The 22,541-nt window shown below is 34.4% G+C and overlaps 3 protein-coding genes across 4 annotated transcripts in view; 2 read left to right on the forward strand and 1 right to left on the reverse strand.

Moving 5' to 3' along the window:
- Nf1 (neurofibromin 1) overlaps positions 1-22,541 on the reverse strand; it is a 248,842-nt gene that overhangs the window by 53,006 nt on the left and 173,295 nt on the right. The gene's annotated exons all lie outside the window — the stretch shown is intronic.
- On the forward strand, positions 1,546-11,186 carry Evi2b (ecotropic viral integration site 2B). Its single transcript, XM_076870746.1, has 2 exons — positions 1,546-1,639; positions 9,518-11,186. Exon 2 carries the CDS (start codon positions 9,546-9,548, stop codon positions 10,896-10,898), a length of 1,353 nt encoding a protein of 450 aa, XP_076726861.1. The 5' UTR covers positions 1,546-1,639; positions 9,518-9,545; the 3' UTR covers positions 10,899-11,186.
- On the forward strand, positions 21,122-22,441 carry Omg (oligodendrocyte myelin glycoprotein). The gene has a single exon (XM_076871833.1). The coding sequence runs from the start codon at positions 21,122-21,124 to the stop codon at positions 22,439-22,441; it is 1,320 nt and encodes a 439-aa protein (XP_076727948.1).

The raw sequence follows: 22,541 nt of genomic DNA on the forward strand, positions 1-22,541 counted from the left end.
GAAGTTAAAGCAAAACAATATCTATAAAAAATATATTTCATATCCAACATACTGGTCAAATATTTTCTCAATGAATAGAAAGCTTTTATATACTTAAGGAATATTTAAAATTGATCATTTACTGCCTTGGCTATTAAACATACATCCTCAGAATGATATAATTCAGTGATAGTTCATGATACTTAAAGATGGTAGGTAAGATATCTTTCACTTCAAAAAATTTTTTTTTAATATTTTTTAGTTGCAGGTGGACACAATCTCTTTTAATTTCATTTTTTTAATGTGGTGCTGAGGTTCGAACCCAGTGCCTCATGTGTGCTAAGTGAGCGCACTACCACTGAGCCACAACCCCAGTCCCTCACTTCAAATTTTTTTTTAACAACATCTTTATTTTATTTTTATGAGGTGCTGAGAATTGAACCCAGTGCCTCATACATGCTAGGCGAGCACATTACCACTTGAGCTACATCCCCAGCTCTCACTTCAAATTTTTAAAGTTATTTTTGAACAAAAATACTGTTATTTTCTACCCCTAGGTACTATGGTTCACTAGCTTAATTCAGGATTTTAAAATAGTGAGGCAAAATCTTATAACATTTAATTTTTTGTTTTGTTACTCTTTTTGAATAAAGTTATAAGTACTTTAAACTAGGCCATAATAATCCGTATTCTCTTGCAGTGATCAAGGGAAGTAGTACGTGAGTTGATAGTTATCTACCTACTATAATACACACTATTCAAGGCACTTATACATTTATTTAATCTCATAGTAAATTAGGGATTACAATCTTCAATTTTCAGATGAAGATGAAAGAACTTGCACAAAGAAATTTTCATTCAGACAGACTTTTTCACTATAGTTTGCCCACTTAATTTCTTATTTTAAAAAGTATATGGTACTGGGGATGTAGCTTACTGGTAGAGCACTTGTCCATCACACACATGGCCTTGGGTTCAACCTCTAGCACTTCAAAAAAATAAAAATAAAAAGCATTTGGTGAGAATAATTTACTCTCTTACTTGGGCTGTCTTTTGCCTATATTATAAATGAGAACACAACATTACCATTAAATGGTTACCTACTGTGTGTAAAGCATTCATAAATGGTTATTTAATTTTCACAATAACCCAACATGAGAAATATTCCTTCAGAGGAGAAAATGGTTACTCAGAAGTACAGTGACTTCCTTAAGGTCACATAAGTAAACAGAACACAACATATTTAATTTTTACTAGAAGAATCTAATTATGGGTAATACACAACTGGCAGCTTTTTTCCCCTTAGAAAATACAATTTTCTCTTCAGGACTCCATTTTAAATATTTAAATTATATAATCACATTACTACAGCATCTCAAATGTTTACTTAGAAACATTAATTAAAAGCTTTCAAATCACATAGCTCCAAATTGTGTTTCAAAATAAGTTCTGTTATAGTAGTACATTTCTTAGTCATTTTGTGGCTTATTGCACTTCCGGCAAGAGCTATTGATAAACTTCCTCTGTTCTGCAGAAACCATTTTAGTGACTAGAGGACCACTTTTAATCTGAGGTGAATCACCCCTTTTGCTTTCTTAGCCAAAACACCAACATGTCCTATTAGAACAACAATTTGGCACTCTGCAAAAGAAGTTAACAGGTAAGAAAATTTTCACATGGGCCATCTGGTTTACTTTTTGCTTTATACAAAATGTATTTTAAAAACTAATATATTATTAGTATTTAAAACTTATATTCAACTCTCTTATAATTTATAGATGTCTGTAACAGGTTTTCATGGATTTACTGAATGGAATTAAAAAATACTCAGTGTTGAGCTTGCCTTAGAGAAAGATTTTTTCCCCTAGGTTTTTATAATTATAAGCCCATTGACTTAATCAAAATGTTTGCTAACCTTAGTTTTAAAATGAAAAGAAATAAATACAGTCATAGAAGATAAATCTAAGGACTACAAATAAAATTAGATTCTATGAGCTATGACTAAAATAATGTTAAAATTTCTAGGGACTGGGGATGTAGATCAGTGGTTGAGTGACTATCTAGCATGAAGTCCTGCTTTGTTCCCCAGCACCACACACACATATAAACACAATATTCTAATTTGCTTTTTATAAAATTTTCCTATCTACAATATAATATATAGATTTAAATTATTTTTATTTTTTCAATCCTCTTTAGATTCCATAGGTCACCTTCATTTAATTTAAAAAGAAATAAAAAGATGATTACTTGATTATTATTTTTATAGAAACAGAATTTTATATAGATAATAATGAAAATACTGTAATTCATTTTAAAAGCTCCCTAAGCAAAAATGTTATGACAAAATGTTCATATATATTCATATCATCTGCATGTTTATGTCACATATTCTTATCTGAGACTTTAATAAAGATACAGGAAAAAAAACACTCACAGAATAAACAACAGAAAACTGTTAATGCATACAAAAGATGTTTACACTGTGAGTAAACTGGGCAATTACAAAGTAGATTTGTCCTCTAAATAAAAACTGCAAAAAGTCTACCCAGATCTGCAATTTCAAGGAATAAATTCACAGTGGTTTATATTCTATCTCAACACTTCATAAACACTTTCTCTTATAGTAGTACACTTTGAATTTCTTCTAAATGGATTACTTGTAAGAAGTTATTACAGAAGCTGGAAAAAGGAAAGATTTTTTTAAAAGACTTATTTAAAAAAGACAAGTCTTAAAAAAGGATTAGTCCCTAATTCAATGCTTAATAGCATCTGTTTTTCAACTAATTCCTACATAATTCTACTTAGAAGTAAAATTATCAATTCTGAATAAATTTGAATTTGGTAAACACAAATCTAATACCTTTTAATACCTAATCTTTAAGAAAGTACCACAGATTTTCCAGTGAACTTTCTAAATATGATAACTGATAGGATAACCATTAAAAACTCCCATAGCTGTTTTTCACAGAATCACAGGACCAACATGGGCTTTCTGGCAGTTCTTTTCCTACTCTGTATGCAAGCCTACCTCCAAAAGTTGCTCACATATTGATTTCCAGAGAGCTTATATCTTTTTCCTTCATAAAACATTTATAATTCTGCTACGAAAGGCCGCACAGCATGTAGTAGATGGAAAGGGCTCTGGTACAACACTGGCACAGCTTATTAGTGCCACTACTTAGAGCTGTGACACTTTTGTCTATAATACATAAATTCTCTCAGTTTCCCTTTTTATAAGATGAAATACTACCCTCTGGCTCATTAAAATAGAATAGTGCCTAGCATTTTTGGGGGGCTCTGTAGATGATACTTATTACTATTGATAAAACATGGTCATCAAATACTACCTTCTGTAATTCAATATTAATTTCATTTTCTGCTCTTCCTCAAGATACAGAACTGTTCTTTTCCTCCTTTTATGGTTTCAAAACTTCTCAAGTTGGAAATACCACTACTACTAAATTTTAATCTATTATATTTGCACTATAACTTACTTTTATTATATCAAAGTAACTGGAATATAGATACGATTTGATATAGCCATCTACTATTGCCTTTTTACCTATGATATATTCTCCAAATCTTTTTGATTCCTTTTAAAAGATAATATTTCCTATCATATCCAACTTAACATCATCAATGTTAAATGTTGGACCCTTCATGTCCTTGTGCATTATATTCATGAGAACATGCCTAATACATGGGGTTCCTGCTTCACTGTTAACTGCCTTTAACGTGCTTATTGATTAAAGCTTCAAAGTGTCAGCCTAAAATAATGAATAAACACTTTCATATGAAGGTTGACAAATTTAAGATTTGCCTGAGTAAGAGATTAAAGGATTTCTAGAAAAATCCTACACAGAATGGGCATAGGTTCTTTGAAGTGATTAGCAGGTATACATCTGGATAGTTTTGGGGGAGGGAGGGCTGGGAAGAATCTTAAAGATCCTTACAGCAGACAGTGTGCAATGAAAACTAAGTGAGCTTGAGAGGTTGATTCATTAGACTCCTCCATCTTGGACAGACAGCTCCTTTCTGCTGGTTCCTATACCCACAAACAGGCCAGTGACAGGGAGTAGCACTTTGTAGTTTGGTCCTTTAATCTTTTCCTCCAACTACATCTTATCCACTTCAACTTTCTTTAGTAACTTCTTGCTAATTACATAATCATATTGCTTTTAGTTGTTTTTTTAACTTTTCTTTGTTGCTTCCTATAATTTTTGTTTCATTTTTCTCTTCTGCTATTTGTATTTCTTTACATCCTCTTTTCGTAGTCTTCTAAATTTTCTTCTCTTTTTCATTTCTCTGTTCCATATTGTTCTTTCTACTATCTTCTTCCCCTGCAGAAACAATACACTTCACATACATACCACCTACATGCTAAAAGCCTGTATGTTAAATAATTTTCTGTACTTTTGCAATAACACTAAGTTTTGAAAAAGGTCCATTTTTTCACCAGTATATCCACTTCTACTTAGTCTTTTTTTAAGTCTTACTCCTTTTCTGGACTATTCTAAATGGCTGTAGTAGGATTCTAACAGACTCCAGTATTCTGATACTCAGATCCTAAAAGGGTAAGAAAATCACCTGAAGAGTGGGGAAAAGTGGTAGGAGAGGTAAAAAGTGGAATTTGTTGTTGTAACCCTTAAATGACAAGTGAAAATTTCACAGTGGGTTCTACTAACTTCCTACTGATACAAGAGGATATAAACCTACCACAATTGATTTTACAAACTCCACTGAGTTTATTTATGTTTCTGCTTGGGCTCTTTCCTCCTTGACTGCCTTTTACAGCTAACTAAAAAGAGGAACCATATGGTTGCTTTATTTTAAGCAAAGTCACAAAGGAGGAAATATTTCTAGCCGAAGACAGCTCATGGCCTATATGCTCTGTTGCTTTGCAAAGCATTTTCTAGAAATATTTAAAAAATAAAACTCCAAAGAATAAGATTTTCTAACAAAGCCCCCTCACCACCCTTCTTTTTGGAGGCTATAAGAATAGTAGGTAGGTTGGAACTGCACCTAGAGATGACTCAAATCCTAATATTATTGCTAAGTTTCATATTTTCCCCTTTTAAACATTTTTTTAAATGAACAAAAAAATAATGTACTGACTTAATATTTTGTTTTCTCTGTTTATATTCTTCTGGTAACAGTTTTTTTTTTTTTTTTTTTAAGTACTAGAGTCTGAGCCCAGGGACACTTCACACCTTAGCTACATCCCCAGCCCTTTTAAATTTTTTTGAAATACTTTTTTAGTTATACATGGACCCAATATCTTTATTTTGTTTATTTATTTTTATGTGGTGCTGAGAATCAAACACAGTGTCTCACATGTGTAAAGCAGGCGCTCTGCCACTGAGCCACAAACTCAGCCCCATTTATTTATTTATTTATTTATTTATTTATTTATTTATTTATTTGTTTGGTTGGTTTTTGATTTTATTTTGAGGCAGCTCTTCACTAAATTGCTGAAGGTCTTGTTAAGTTGTTGAGGCTGGCCTCAAACTTGCAACACTCCTGTCTCAGCCTCCCAAGTGGCAGGAATCAGAGGCATGTGATACCATGCCCAGCCTGGTAGAAGTCTTAAGAAAAAGTAAAATGGAAAGGAACCAAAAAGTCTATAGAGGTTAAATGTTTGTTTTCAGAACTCCTAATGTAGAAGGTATTATGCTGCAGAGGAATTAAAATACAAAAACATGAGACAGTGAGGGGCATTAGAAAGAATATAAGCTTTGAACAAATAAAGCAGTAAAATAAACTAAGACTATAATGTTGGGGTGGCAAGAGAATGAAGTATGATGAATCTGGGAAAGGAAGGAAGGAAAGAAGAAAAAAAAAATAGTAAAGCTTTGAAATCAGATGGTCCTGGGCACAAGTTCCCAGTCTATCACTAACAGTGATATAACATGGGCAAACTGCTTAACCCACTTGAATCTGTCGCTTTATTTATAAATCAAGAGTCATTCTTCATAAAGCCATTTAAATATTAAATGAAGTAAGATGTATGTAAAATATCTGGGATGGATGGTACAACACAGTTGTTCTAGATAAATATTTTTCTTTGTTTCATTCTGCCTTTGTCAAAGTTCTTTATAATCTTGCTTGATAAAATAATACAAACAAAATATGAGAAGCCAAGTGATTTAAAAAAAAAACACAATTTCTTGAGAGAATAGAAGTGTGAGTGAGGTACACACATGAAAGTATCTAAGGAACCATAAAGACAGTAAGAACTAGGAAGATTCAGGGAATAGCTGATCTCTGGGCTGTGGTCAGTCACAGAGAACTTGGTTCAAGAAGGGAAATTTAAACTGAAGTCTATAAGAAGAAGATAGGTTCAGATACAAAGTTTGAAGGAGGAAGAGAATAGGTATGGGGAAAACCACATTCTAACATGGTGGAAAACAGCATAATTAAAAGTATCTGTTTAGAGAGAAAGGTATGTGTTTACAAATTTATGTAAGGAAGAAAACTCAGTTTAGAAGATTTACTTTGAAACGGGGAACCCTCAAGCAAAGGAGTAGTAACCAGATCATGAATGCTTTTCATCAGCAATGGGCAGGAAAGGTGAAAGAACTATTTTAAAATTTAGACTTGAAGCATTAAAGAGAGAGAGAGAGTATAAAGGAAAAGATAGAATGGGGAAAAAATTTTTCAATATCATTTCTTCTCAAATAGGGTTATTTACCATCACTGCACATTAGCTGGTGTAGGATAAGCAATGAAAACTACTCAGTATGGTGAAAAGTCTGTTTTAGAAATCTTTTACTGTACCTTGAAACAAAGTATCACATCTCTCTCTATTAGAAAGACTTTCTATAAATCATAGAAAAAATAGTTTCTTATATATACACCAGGATCTAACACTGAGATTTTCCTTTCCCGAAGGTTAAGAAATAGCTGGTAGTTACCATTGTGTTTGATGACGCACAAAACAATACATTGCACTCAGAATTGAAAGTTGTCTTCCTATATATAGTTCCTTATTATAGAGATAAGGCAACTGACAACAGGAGAGATTAAGTGACTAGTGCTTGTGGTTAGATATGAAGTTAAGTGGCAGAGATATAACTGGAAATTAATTCTTGAAGTTTTATTATTACCACATCTCACAAAAAGCTCTACCTTCCAAAAATGGCTAGTTTTCCCAAGCCCCTATATTCTTCCTGGATGGAATATATACTTGCTTAATTAGTTCTCATTTTTAAGACTTAGTTCCAGTTTTACTCTTCTGGGAAACCTTCCTGAGAACAGCCCTCTCAGACTAAATTAGTTCCTCTGTGCATTTCCTAAATACTTTTGTGAGAAAGTTTATTAAATTATTGTCTTGGTTTTTTTTTTTTTTTTTTTTAAGGAAGGAGAGTGAAAGTGAGAGAGAGAGTCAGTTTTTTTTTTCTAAAGAGAGAGTGAGAGAGGAAAGAGAGAGAGAGAATTTTTTTAATATTTATTTTTTATTTATCGGCGGACACAACATCTTTGTTTGTATGTGGTGCTGAGAATCGAACCTGGGCCGCACGCACGCCAGGCGAGCGTGCTACCACTTGAGCCACATCCCCAGCCCCTAGTTTTTGTTTTTAATACCTGTTTAGCTACTACAAGAATCTGGAACACTTGAAAGGCAGAAACTATTTTTTTTTTGTACCAGGGATTGAATCCAGGGGCGCTTAACCACGGAGCCACATCCCCAGTCCCTTTCTATACTTCATTTAGAGACAGGGTTTTGATATGTTGCTTAGGGCCTCACTAAGTTGCTGAGGCTTTGAACTCACCTTCTTCCTGCCTCAGCCTCCTGAGCTGCTGGGATTACAGACATGAGTCACTGTGCCTGGCAACTTTTTTAAATGACCTAAACCTAGACAGGACCTGACACAAATATGGTGTTTGGCAATACACTAATGAAAGTTAGCAGCAGGTGTGTTTGAAAAAATGGATAAGGGTGACTTGACCGGTTTGGAGATCCATCTAGATATTGGGCCTATGATTTTGAGTTGGATTTTCTTTTTTTGTTTGTTTTTTTAATATTTATTTTTTAGTTCTAAGTGGACATAATATCTTTATTTTACATTTACATGGTGCTGAGGATCAAACCCAGTGACTCACACGTGCTAGGCAAGTACTCTACCACTGAGCCACAATACCAGCCCCTTGAATTGATTTTCTTTTAAAAAATATATGCTTTTTAACATAGGTATGCATGCTAGACACGAGGATGTCACAAAGATTACCAATACAATGAACTTAGTGCACATATGATTAATCAAAAAAAGAGAATCTGTAATCCCAGCAGCTCAGGAGGCTAAGACAGAAGGATTGTGACTTCAAAGCCAGACTTAGCAATTTAGTGAGGTCCTAAGTAACTCAGGGAGACCCTGTCTCTAAATAAAATATAAAAAGGGCTGGGAATGTGGCTCAGTGGTTAAGTGCCCCTGGGTTTGATCCCTGGTACCAAAAAAAAAAAAAAAAAAAAAAAAAATTGTGAGAGTTCTCTGTGACAGCTTTGAGATAAAGATGAATTACATTTTCAACATGTTCAATTTGCTGAGAGTGAAATACATACATGGAATGTTCACAGATTGGGAGTTATGACATAAAGATGTGATTTAAAATCTTACAGAATCAGGAACAAAGAAAAGTAGGTAAGAGGGAGAAGTGAATATCAAGTATCTACATTCAGGAGATAGGAGAAAAAGAGGAGCTAATGAAATTGACATGAAAGGAAGGAAGACAGTATTTCAAAGAGCTACTCATATATTAGTGAGGGAATAGTGAGTAGTGGTAAATGTAAGACAATTAAGTAAAGACAATTGGATCAAGGTAGGAGGAGATCAATAGTGTTCTTCAAGGCAGCAGAATCAACACATTTCTAGTAACAGAGGATGAGAAAAAGTAGACAGCACTTGGACCAAGCATAATGAGCCTATGCACCTGAGAAGTATGATATGAGATGAAGGAATATAATGCAAGAAAGCTAGAGGGGCTGCAGGGTCAAATACAGATCTTATACCAGGATTAAAAGAGAGCTGAGGGGCTGGGGTTGTGGCTCAACGGTAGAGCGCTTGCCTAGCATGTGCAAGGCCCTGGGTTCGATCCTCAGCACCACATAAAAATAAACAAATAAAATAAAGGTATTGTGTCCAACTACAACTAAAAAATTAAAAAATATTAACAAAAGAGAGTTGAGTATGGCAATGCATACCTATAGCCCCAGGGAGGCTGATGCTGAAGAATTTTGAGTTCAAGTCTAACATGAGCAACACAGTGAGATCCCCATCCCAAAGGGAAACAAGACATTACTACTTAAGAGGCCCAAATGCTATATGATAAGTTGGAGTATATTCAAGAGTTATTTACGCTAGCCTACAGTTTGTCAAGTATAAATTAGAATAATAAACATTAATTGGGTACCCACCTGCTTTATGCCAGGCATTGTAATGTAAAGTCAAATGTAACTAGATAACTTAAGATACCAAATGATACTTAATTGTCTTTTTCTTTCTTTCTTTCTTTTTTTTTTTTTTTTTAAATTATAAAGCCACTGGTAAAGAGGAAACAGATCTCAAATGGATTCCAAATATTTCATCTTAATTTTGTTTTCTGGATACCTGAACGGTATATTTTGCTCAGGGACAGAAGCAAATACAACAAAAAAGCAACCACAATCCACTTTATTTACATCATCAATGCCATATAGCTCAGCTAATGTTCAAAACACAACAGAGAATCTTTCAGATCAACCAAAACAATCAATAACATCTGTCAAAGTCACTTCTGGACAACCAGCATCAGCTGTCCGTACACCTTCTGGAAAACCAACAAAATATACTCCTGTTAGACCACTTACCTATATCATCACCAGTCAACCAACAGCAGTAGCCAGCACTTCATTCTCACAAACAGCATCAGATATATCGACCTCTACCAGACAACTACCGCCTTCTGCCCACACTTCCACCAGACAACCATCAACATCATCACTTTCCTACACTCCTACTCAACAACCGTCGTCACCTGTAGACACATCTTCTAGAAAATCAGTGCTACCGACTGCTGGTTATCTAGCCATACAGTCAACACCAGCTGTCCAAAATTTACCTAGGATTACACCAAGGTTCTTTTTAGAAACTACCACTAACAAAAGAATTTCAAATAATTATAATTCAATAACTGCCATATTAATCGGTACAATTCTGACTTCTATGCTGGTAGCTATAATCATAATTGTACTATGGAAATGCTTGAGAAAACCAGTTTTAAATGATCAAAACTGGGCAGGCAGGTCTCCATTTGCTGATGGAGAAACCCCTGATATATGTATAGATAACATTAGGGAAAATGAAGTATCCACAAAACGTACATCAATTGTTTCACTTATGACCTGGAAACCCAGCAAAAGCATAAAAGTAGATGACTTAGAAATTAAGTTGTTTCAATCAAGTGAAAACACTGAAGATGCCCACGACCCCAAAACAGAGAAAATAAAAGATCAAGTAAATGGTACATCAGATGACAGTGCTGATGGGTCAACAATTGGTACCGCTGTTTCTTCTTCAGATGATTCTAATCAAGATTTTAATCTGCCTCCACCACCTCCCCTCCTTGATTTGGAAGAACGAGAGAGTAACCAATCTGACAAACACATAATGACAATTGTACCTCCTCTTCCAAATGATCCTACTAATTTCCAACCAACTCTGAACAGTCTGAATCAAGACTCTGAAGATCATAATTCTAAAACCAAACAATCATTTACATCATGCCCTGACTCATTTAATTTGCCCTTGCCACCAGAAGATTTTATAAAAAATCAAGAAGATTCCAACAATGAGATCCAGTGTCAAGAGTTTTCTATACTTCCTGACTCTAATCAAGATTTTAATGATTCTCTGCCACCACCACCTGCAGAATTATTGTAAATATCACAACTTACTTTTAGCCAATCTTCTATCTTTAAATGACTCTCTTCTATTATTCCTCAAGTGATCTAATATATAAAATGTTAAATTGGTAGCCGATTTCAATTTTTATTCAGGAACTACCAGAAATGTATACAAAACCTATGTGTATAAGCGAATTTTTTAAAAAAAATTATAAAACAATGATATGTTTATTAGCTATAAAACCTACCATTAAAGTACATTTTACATGTGAATGTTATATATGTCAATACTTACACATTTTGAAACCTAGCAATTGACATGTATTTCTTACTACCCAACAGACTTTTTTTTTTCCTGAAAAGCTTTATATAAACTTGTCTTAAATAAATACAATTTAATTTTTCCATTTCAAAGTTTAGAATTGGAAGGATTAAGATATTAAGTATACATTCCAAGTTTTAAATTAATACCTTAAATGTTAAATAAATATTCGAAGTTTATGAGAAGGAAATACTTAAATGTTTGTGAATAAAAAAATTTTCCTCTTTAGTCTCACTTGAAATAGTAAAACAAACATATTAAAACATCAAACTATAGGGTTGACTTGGGACTTTGCCCTGAAAAAAATATGAACATGCACCATGAAATACTATGAAATGCTAGCATTTTTCCCATCATGCTGAGAGTGAAATATTTTAAATTAGCCTACTTAGAAAGTTACTTCCGGGATGAGGGGCTAGGGTTGTGGCTCAGTGGTAAAGCGCTTGCCTAGTATGTGCGAGGCTCTGGGTTCGATCCTCGGCACCACATAAAAATAAAATAAAGGTATTGTGTCCACCTACAACTAAACAAAATATTGAAGAAAAAAAAAAAAGAAAGTTACTTCCTGGGGCTGGAAAAATAGCTCAGTGGTAGAGTGCTTGGTTAGTAAGTGCAAAGCCTTGAGTTCAATTCTCAGCACTGGAATAAAAAAAAAAAAAGTCACTTCCTTATACACCTAAAGCACCTAAACAAGATGAAGGGTTAGGGAGAGAGGGAGAAAGAAACCTTTTGTCACTATACATTGAAGCTTGCATTTTTTGGTAACAGGGATTGAACCCAGTGGCATATCCCCAACATTTTTTGAGGCATAAAAGTTGTGGTTTTTTTCCTAAAAATTTTTATTAGTTATTGATGGGCCTTTATTCATTTATTTGTTTATATGTGGTGTTGAGAATCGAACCCAGTGCCTGACACATGCTAGGCAAGTGCGCTACCACTGAGCCACACCCCAGCCCTAAAAGCTGTTTTTAAACAAACTTTTTAAAATGGAGAATATTTCATCTTTTATCCACTACCTGACAGGTGATAAATGTGAGATATCAGAGTAGTTATGAGACCAATGTTTGTCAAAATGAAGATGAAGAGCAATCATGGTCTGAACTTTTGGACATGCCAGCTTAGGTTTGCAGTAGTGCTTCTTTGCCCAACAAGCACATATTTTTCCTCTTTATCCCCAAATGAACTCCAACGGGAAAGACTTAGAATGAAATGTGGTAACTTTACTGGTAGCTTAGCCTTGGAGAATCTTTCATAGTTCTGGGATTTTTCAGAAGAGAATACAGTATTTATTGGTAGTACCAGTTTTCAAGAAACTAATAAAGTTCCATCTTTAATAAAAAAAAAATAATAAGGCTTTTAGACTTTGGAATTTTCTATATAACGTTAGTCCTTTAATCTTCTAAGCCATTTCTTACTGATCATTAACACTTTTTATCCGGCAAGCATTCTTCAAGCTACTTACTGTTCCTGAATAAGCACAATGTTTATCATCATATTGAATTGGTTCTCTTCTTTTCTAACCAAAAAGTTTTTTGTGTGTGTGTTTTTCTAACTTAGCATTTTTAGGGCTAATTTACCCAGCAGCTATCAGGAGTTGAAGAATTTCTTGCTATTCTTTGGAGTTTTAAATATTTTGGTTATGGTAAATGATAAGATGTGTTTATCTTTAATCAAGTCTTTGATATGCCTTGAATCATCATAACCCATAAATTTCACATACAAGGTAGTTAGTTACCTAAAGGGCTCTTTCCACATTTTTGTCCTTGTCAACACCTTCCTTCTTGACTGCTTAAAGGATGGGAAATATAGAAAAACTCTTAGATAAAATAGGAGCTGATGACCAGGGTCAGAGTTTTGTTTGATTTCTTCGAATACTATAGGCAAGTTTTTTCTTTCAGTTCTTTGTACAACAGAAGAAAAGACTACTGACAGCAGCTGCGAAGTTTTGTTTTTTAAAAGATATTCTCTGCTGGGAAAAACAATTCATGTTTACTGCATGCCATGTTCCCCTACTGAGGGCAGAGGAAACTAAATGGCCAAATGGTTGTAATCCTTGCTTACTTAGAAGGACGAAATGGAAGCTAATATGAGAAACACAGGAGAGAAGAAAATGCTGGAACAAAGAAAAACTTCAGCAAAAGGTTAAAGAACTGGGATCCAGAAGAAAGAATTTATTTCATAAAAACAGCAAAAGACAAGGCTCAAGGGAATAAAAGTAGACTGTCTGTCATACCACATACCAGTGGTGCTCTTACCAGATCTGCAATAACCAGATTCAGAAACAAGCTAAAGACCATCTAATTCAATTCCTTTTGTTTGTTAACTGCTGAGAAAACAGGACCAGGGAGAGCAACAGACTTGCTTAGAAACAGTACCAAAAGTTGAGTTCACTCCTGATCTAACATTCTTTCCCTCAATCTAGAACCAAAGAACACCCAATTTATTCACTAATATATAAACACACACGTGCACATATATATAAAACAAGTATTCTATTTGGTGATGGTGGAGGTTGTGGGGACACAATGACTCAGACAAGAGTAATCTGAAATTGTTGATATTATCTAATTCTAACCAAAAAGTAAAGTAGCAAAATACATGAGCACCAACATAATTAAAACACTATAGTTCTGGCATATGATTAAACAAACAGATCAATGGGGCAGAATCAAAAGCTCAGAAACAGACTTCAAATATCAAAAGTGGGAAAAAGTGTTGGGACAATCAGATATTTGGAAAAGACAAAACGGGAGCCACATTTCACACAAAATATGAAATTATTCTCGTAACAAGCAAATAAAACTGAATTCCTTTATCATCTGGAGGTGGGACAACATTTTCCTAGGTGAGAATCAACTAAAAGCAATAAAAAGAAAAGAAAGATTTACATAAAACTTATAAGTCAAAAAACAAAAGCATTATTAAAAATACTAAAGAAAGATGGCAAATTAGAAAAATAATTGAACTTAAACCAGTATCTCTAAAATTTAAAAAATGTACTAAACATAGAGGTTACAAAACAATAAAAATGTGCAAAATATATAAGAGAGAGTAACAGAAGGCTAGGGACACACACACACACACACACAATGATACATAACCTCCCTCATAATTAGACAGATGCATTTCAAATTACTCTAACATGCTGCAAACCTATTGAATTGATATGAATGTAAAAGTTCAAAAACACAGTCTATGGTGATTCTATACTGAACTAGTCACCCTGATACACTGCTGGCTGGACTGTAAAATTCTTCTATAGAGAGGAATTTGATAATATACAGGAAAATTCCAAATGTATTCTCTTTCCCTTTTACCCAGCAATCCTACCTCTAATAATCCTTTTAAAAGCATTACTGGCAAACACATGAACTTATTTAAGTACAAAGGTATTTTCTTGTGGCATTATTTTGAATAGTAAAAACCTGGAAACAACTTAGACTTGTTCACAAATAGACGAAGGGTTGAATAAGTCATGGTACATTCCCAAATGGAGTACTATCCATTATGAAATGAATGAAACAGATCTCTATGTATTAAGATGGAGAGATCTTGGGACTGGGGATGTGGCTCAAGCGGTAGCGCGGTCACCTGGCATGCGTGCGGCCCGGGTTTGATCCTCAGCACCACATACAAAACAAAGATGTTGTGTCTGCCGAAAACTAAAAAATAAATATTAAAATTGTCTCTCTCTATCTCTCTCTCCCTCTCTCTTTAAAAAAAAAAAAAAAAAAAAGATGGAGAGATCTTCAAAATAATTATTAAGGTGGGAAAAAATGGGCTGGGATTGTGGTTCAGTGACAGAGCTCTTGCCTAGCAAGTGTGAGGCACTGGGTTCAATTCTCAGCACCACATAAAAATAAATAAAATAAAGGTCCATCACAACTAAAAAATATATTTTTAAAAAAAAGAAGAAAAAACTAAGTTACATAACAGTGTATATGATATGCAACTTTCATATAAGGGGGGATAAGAACATAAAATACACATACACACGTGTTTCTGTACATTTGTAAAAAGAAATACTGTTAAAAGACAACTAAAAGCTAATAAAAATAGTCACCAATAGGGAAAGGAAAGAAATAGGATGAAGCAGTCAGAGAAGCAAGATTTCTGTCAATATTTCTTGTTGCATAATTTTGACTTGAGTGATCCCTAAAAACCCAAACTGAAAAATAAATGAACCAATTATGATTTGAATATGAGGTGTCCCCCAAAGGCAATGCAAGAAAACTTAGAAGTGAAATGGCTGGGTTATGAGAACTTTAACCCAATCAGAGAATTAACCCCCTGCTAAGGATTAACTATTCAGTGATAAATAAAGGTTGGCAGGATGTGGTTGGAGAAGGGAGGTTCCCAGAGGTGTGCCTTTGAGGCATATATTTTGTATCTGGAAAGTGGAGTCTCTCTCAGGCTCCTGCTGTATTGTTTTGAGTCGTTCCCTCTGTCACACACTTCTGACCTCATGTTCTGTCTCACCTCAGGCCCTGAGGAATGGAGCTAGCCCTCTATGGACCTCTGAAACCATGAGCCCAAAATAAACTTTTCCTCCTCTAATTGTTCTCGCCAGGTCTTTTGGTCACAGCAGCGAAAAAGCTAACTAAAACACTAACTATATATCAAGTTGGTGATATAGAAATATAAAGAAAATAATTAGGGCTGGGTTTGTGCCTCAGTGGTAGAGTGCTCGCTTAGCATGCATGAGGCATTGGGTTTGATCTTCAGCACCACATAAAAATAGAATAACAATATTGTGTTATTGTCCACCTACAATTGAAAAATAAACATTAAAAAAGAAAGAAAATAATTATTTCAAGTTGCATTAGAACACAAGAATTGAAGCTGGGCATGGTGGTACATGCCTGTAAATCCCAGCAACTCATGAGGCTGAGACTAGAGGATTTCAAATTTGAGGCCAGCCTCACCAACATTAGTGAGATCCTGTTTAAAAAAAAAGAAAATGACTGAAGATATGGCTTAGTGACAAATACCAAAACCAAAAACAACCCACAATTGCCTATATGCCATTAGTGAAATATATTCCAAGAATGCAGCTACAAAGAAATCTTTAACTTTATTCAATAGTTTGTAATCCAGTTATAGCAGTACTGGTATTATTTCGAAACTACTGTGGGATGATGATAATCAAGCAATTATGTTAATACTGTTAGGAATCATTTATAGGAAATACAGAAGGCAGAAGAACAAATTAAACCCTTCTAAAGAAGCAAACAGATTAATCCAGAATCAAGGACATCTAGAGAACTGAAGGGAAAAAAGGAGTGGGAAAATGGGTGAAGACACTGATGCACTTGGATTTTGACATGATAATTTCTATTTTGTCAGTCCTTCCATATTTTTTTGTTTTGTTTTTGGTACCAGGGATTGAACCCAGAAGCACTTAACCACTGAGTCACATCCCCAGCACGCCTCCCACCCCTTTTTTTTACAAATATTTTTTAGTCGTTATTGGATACAATACCTTTATTTTATTTATTTTTATGTGGTGCTGAGGATCGAACCCAGGGCCTTGCATGTGCTCTACCACTGAGCCAAAACCCCAGCCTTCCCCAGCCCTTTTTTATATTTTATTTTGAGACAAAGTCTCACTAAGTTGCTTAGGGCTTGACAAATTGCTGAAGCTGGCCTTAAACTTATGATCCTCCTGCCTTAGCCTCCTAAACTGCTGGGATTACAGGTGTGCACCACCATGCCCAGCTCGTCCAGGCTTTTAAAATACTTCATTGAGTATTCTTGTTTTCAGAAAGAAGTTTAGTCAATATACCTAACTATATTATTGGTTAAGCATCCCTAATCCAAAAATCCAATGCTATGTTCTCACTAAAAGTTTTGGATTTCAGAGATTTCATATTTCAGCTTCTAAGATTAGGGATACTTAACTGGTAAAGTGTATGCACATATTAAAAAAATAAAATCCACACACAAAGAAACTCTGAAATCTGAAACACTTCTAGTCCCATTCGTTTCAGATAAGGGATATTCAATCAATCAAAAACAGATAGACCTCTGACTTTTGATTATTTCAGATCAACTTAAGAAATAAAGGAATACTGAAACTACTGATTAACATGAGCTAGCCATTTCCCAGCTGGTGGTCTTTCATATCTTTTGCAAAGTTGGGGTAATATATCCTAGTACACAGAAGAACAAAGAACATGTAAATTAATTTACTGCTTAATATAGAATAGTTGTCCAAATAGATATAATTTTTTACCTCAGCTGACTCTAAAAATGTAACTTATGTGTTTAAATAGTAATCTAAAACAAGCTGTTAAAAAACAATAAATACTATAAAGAACTACTCTACTTTCAATAATGTAATATAGAATTATTTTATATCATGAGAATTTCTAAAAGTGTAAGAACATAAAACACTGAAATGATCCCCCTTTTTCTTTGAGAATTTCATAGAAATCTCTGTATAAAATGAAACAATTAAAGCATGTCCCCAAAGTTGAAATAACACACTGTCACATCCATTGCTTTAAAAGTTTATATTATATGCAGTGAAACCTAATCCTGATACAGACTAAACCTAAATTCATTTGAATCTATTAGTTAATGACACAACATTTCCTTCTTTCAAATGGAAGTACTAGCGAGTGGGAGTGGTTAACTCTACTTCCACAGTGATGTAAAATTAAAATGGATAAATTTAAGTGTTTAATGAATTGACCCTTAGTAACATACCTTGCAATGTTATAGTGTATCTACAAACTGAGAGAATTTTAAATGTCAAAAAGCAACCCATTCTCTATTTCCACAACAATATTGCTGTATGTAGTATTTTTAACACATTTTCTCCCAGTACTGGAGATTGAACCCAGTGAGTATAGCCCTAAATCCTTTTTTAAAAACAATTTTATTTTGACACAGGGTCTTGTTTAGTTGATCAGATTGGCTTAGAATTTATGATCCTTTTTGCCTCAGTATCTTCAATCACTGGGATTACAGACATGTGCCACTGTGCCTGGCTACCGGGGATTGAACTCAGGGGGCACTCAACCACTGTGCAACATCCCCAGTCCTATTGTATATTTTATTTAGAGACAGGGTCTCACTGAGTTGCTTAGCAGTTCACTGTTGTTGAGGCTGGATTTGGACTTATGATCCTTCTGCCTCAGCCGCCTTAGCAGCTGGATTACAGGGTTGTGCCACCATGCCTGGTCAAACCTGTTCCTTTTTAAATACTATGACTGATGACTGGTTTCCAAAATCCATAGAAAGAATCTAGGGTCCAAATGAACCCTCAAAATAAAGTGAAAATAAAGCACCTAATCAATAATAAATTTCTGATGTTGCAGATTAAAATGTAGATACATTTTTAGAAACATTAATTTTATATTAATGTTTATACTTCTAGAGTATAGTCTCTTTTCTAAGAAAATAAGCTACAAATTGGTCATAATAGCATATGCCTATAATCTCAGTGACTTGGGAGGCTGAGGCAGAAGGATCATAAGTTCAAGGCCAATCTAAGCAACTAAGCCAGACCCTATCTCAAAATAATTTTTAATTTATTAATTAGATTAATTAAAAATTAATTTTTAATATTTGTTGGTTTTCAAATGATGAGAATTTGGCAATGAATATACCATGACTTGCTTTCTTTTCTAAGATAAACTGGACATTCTGGAAATTAGATTTGATTAGATTTCAAATTTAGATTATTATACAATCAATCCACTAAGGGATGGAGTAAAAGCTTTCTTAAATCTAATCTCATTTTATAACATTCATGTGTTTTCTTTTTCACATACGTTACGTAATTTTAAATTTAAAACTGTCTCAGAAAGATAAAATATAAAGTCTTAATAAATCTTCTGAAATTTATACTATTATTATTATTATCATTATTATTATTTATTTTTTATCAGAGATTGAACCCAGAAGCACTTAACCACTGATCCACATCCCCAGTCCTTTTTATATTTTTATTTTTCAGATAGGGTCTTGCTAAGTTGCTGAAGCTGGTTTTGAACTTGCAATCCTCCTGCCTCAGCCTCCTGGGCTACTGGAATTACAGGCATGTATCACTATGTCTGGCAACACTATTATTTCTAAAACATAAAACTAAATGAATGGTCATTCACATAGCACCAAAAATATCTCTGGAGAAAACAACACTTATATTTTCTTACTATCCACAGTAAGTTTCATGAAGAAAAATATTTAACCCCAAATACACAAAATAGAAAGCATTTATTTTTATCATGGGAAATGAAAATTAAAAGCAGAAGGTGTTCATTTTAAGTGCAGCTTACTCTGGGTTTGATTCCCAGCATTGCAAAATAAAAAGCAAAAATAAAATGACTTGTGTGTATCTTGGGTCAAATGATCCTTTGTATCAGAAAAATAAAAATAAATAATCCTAATTACTTCTGTACCTCCTTAAAAGAGAAGTCAAAACATTTAAGTGGTTGATAAATATGAAAGCTGATTAAATATAATAATCACCACACTATATCATGATATCTTAAAAGGTAACATGACAGTTTTATCATTTTAGAAAAGAACACAAAAATGGAGAAATAAAAAAGAGTTAAGTCAGTATCTTAGAAATCCATTTACAAGGAAGGTCAAATCTATTTTCCACATTTTTCAATATGTAAAAAGAAAGTAGAGGCATTAAAAAGAAGCACAGTTGACTGTTAATAAGGAAGCTGCTAAAATGTGGAGCCCAAGCTCCACAGATAAATACACAGAAAGGAGGAAAGGCCAGCTCTAATTTACATGAGGTATTCCAATCTATAGCAAATCTGAGATACATAAGTATGCTCAATGCTATAATTTTTTTAAAAAAAATTTTGTCCATTTTGTTGCGTGTGCACCTCTTGAAATAAATTTGAGTCAGCACCAATGACAGCTCTGCAGTCCTCCTATGTGGTACTGATCAGGTGGTTGCAGAGCTTCAGCTCACAGCAACACAATGCAGCTGAGCAGGCAAGCACAGCCCACAGCTAGAAACGGTTCCGACTCTCCAGAACAAGACGACCTTTAAGCTTCAAGTGTCCCGGAGAAAACGAGATGCTGATGTTGAAGACGACACTATGGTAAGCTGTTATTTAAATCAGTAAGAAATGGACTTCAGAATTTTTTTTCTTTTTCTTTTTTTAAGAAAAAGTCAACATTAGGATTGAATATATATTCAATAGCAAGTGCATGCACAGGGATTTGCTGCAGTATCAGTTGAGGGTTGTCTTTTTAATATGCATTCACTTTGTAAATATACATGTTTTTTCCTGTAGAATTGGTACTGAAATATAAAGGAAAAAAAAAAAAACCCACACACTTTACAAAATGTGAGGTATGGTGTTGGTCTGGATTTTTCAAGTGCCTTGAAATGTTTTTACAAGGATATGTTTATCCTTAAAAAAATGAAATTTCAAAAATTGTTTAATATTTAAATAAAATCTCATCGTACATACACACATTGATTCTTACATTACTGCAGAGATTAAAAAACAAAACAACCCAAAAAACCGACACGACAGCCATTTTTTCCCATCTGAATAAGAAAGCATATTATCAAACACAGTAATAGCTTAAGACTTCAACTCTATTTGCAGATAATGCTATTTATCATATTAAGACTTTGAGAAGATGAATATGAAAAAGAGAATGGTAAAAGGAGAGAGAAAATAAAAAAGAAAATGCAGGAAAGAGTGTATTTGTGGTGGTGGTGGTGTGGGGGGGGGAGTCTCTCTCTCAACCAACATAGCCCCAATTGAAGGATTAGGCATTTGGACTATAAATGAAGGGCAGCTTTGTTAGTTTAATCACTGGAACAATTATAAAAAGACTCAACAACAAGGAGGTTTATTGAAAATTTTGCCTAATGCTAACTGACCCATGCAGATGCCTAAATTGTATTTGCATATTAAAAGAAGGGTGTATCTGTTTGTTTCCAGGCTTTGATGGAATATCAGATATTGAAAATGTCTCCCTGCCTGTTCATCCTCCTGTTTCTCACACCTGGTATTTTATGCATTTGTCCTCTCCAATGTATATGTACAGAGAGACACAGGCATGTGGACTGTTCAGGCAGAAACTTGACTACATTACCATCCGGACTCCAAGAGAACATTATACATTTAAACCTGTCTTATAACCACTTTACTGATCTGCATAACCAGTTAACCCAATATACCAATCTGAGGACACTGGACATTTCAAACAACAGGCTTGAAAGCCTGCCTGCTCAGTTACCTCGGTCTCTCTGGAACATGTCTGCTGCTAACAACAATATTAAACTTCTTGACAAATCTGATACTGCTTATCAGTGGAACCTTAAATATCTGGATGTTTCTAAGAACATGCTGGAAAAGGTTGTCCTCATTAAAAATACATTAAGAAGTCTTGAGGTCCTCAACCTCAGCAGTAATAAACTTTGGACAGTTCCAACCAACATGCCCTCTAAACTACATATTGTGGACCTGTCTAATAATTCCTTGACACAAATCCTTCCAGGAACATTAATAAACCTGACAAACCTCACACATCTTTACCTGCACAACAATAAGTTCACATTCATTCCAGATCAATCTTTTGACCAACTCTTGCAGTTGCAAGAAATAACCCTTCACAATAACAGGTGGTCATGTGACCATAAACAAAACATTACTTACTTACTTAAGTGGATGATGGAAACAAAAGCTCATGTGATAGGAACTCCTTGTTCTAACCAGATATCATCCTTGAAGGAACATAACATATATCCCACACCTTCTGGATTTACCTCAAGTTTATTCACTGTAAGTGGAATGCAAACAGTGGACACCATTAATTCTCTGAGTATGGTAACTCAACCCAAAGTGACCAAAATACCCAAATATCGAACAAACGAAACAACGTTTGGTGTCACATTAAGCAAAGACACCACCTTTACTAGCACTGATAAAGCTTTGGTGCCCTATCCAGAAGATACATCTACAGAAACCATCAATTCACATGAAGCAGCAGCTGCAACTCTAACTATTCATCTCCAAGATGGAATGGTTACAAACACAAGCCTCACTAGCTCAGCAAAATCATCCCCAACACCTATGACCCTAAGTATCACTAGTGGCATGCCAAAAAATTTCTCAGAAATGCCTCAACAAAGCACAACCCTTAACTTACGGAGGGAAGAAACAACTGCAAATGTAAAGACTCGCTTACCTTCTGTGGCATGTGCTTGGGAAGTAAATGTTTCATTTCTCTTAATGCTCAATGCTATGGTCATGCTGGCTGGCTGAGGGTCGGCATTTTCTTAAAACTAATGAAAACCTCCTCCCTGATGTACAGTTGGGAAAATATGCCCCTACCTAACCAGTGATTCAAGCTATGTTAAGTATT

The sequence above is a fragment of the Callospermophilus lateralis genome, chromosome 11, assembly GCF_048772815.1.
Source record: "Callospermophilus lateralis isolate mCalLat2 chromosome 11, mCalLat2.hap1, whole genome shotgun sequence".
In the NCBI taxonomy this organism is placed as follows: domain Eukaryota; kingdom Metazoa; phylum Chordata; class Mammalia; order Rodentia; family Sciuridae; genus Callospermophilus; species Callospermophilus lateralis.

What these genes read in the sequence shown, in the direction of transcription:
- Evi2b (XM_076870746.1), top strand. Translation starts at nt 9,546, where the DNA reads ATGGATTCCAAATATTTCATCTTAATTTTGTTTTCTGGATACCTGAAC.
- Omg (XM_076871833.1), top strand. Translation starts at nt 21,122, where the DNA reads ATGGAATATCAGATATTGAAAATGTCTCCCTGCCTGTTCATCCTCCTG.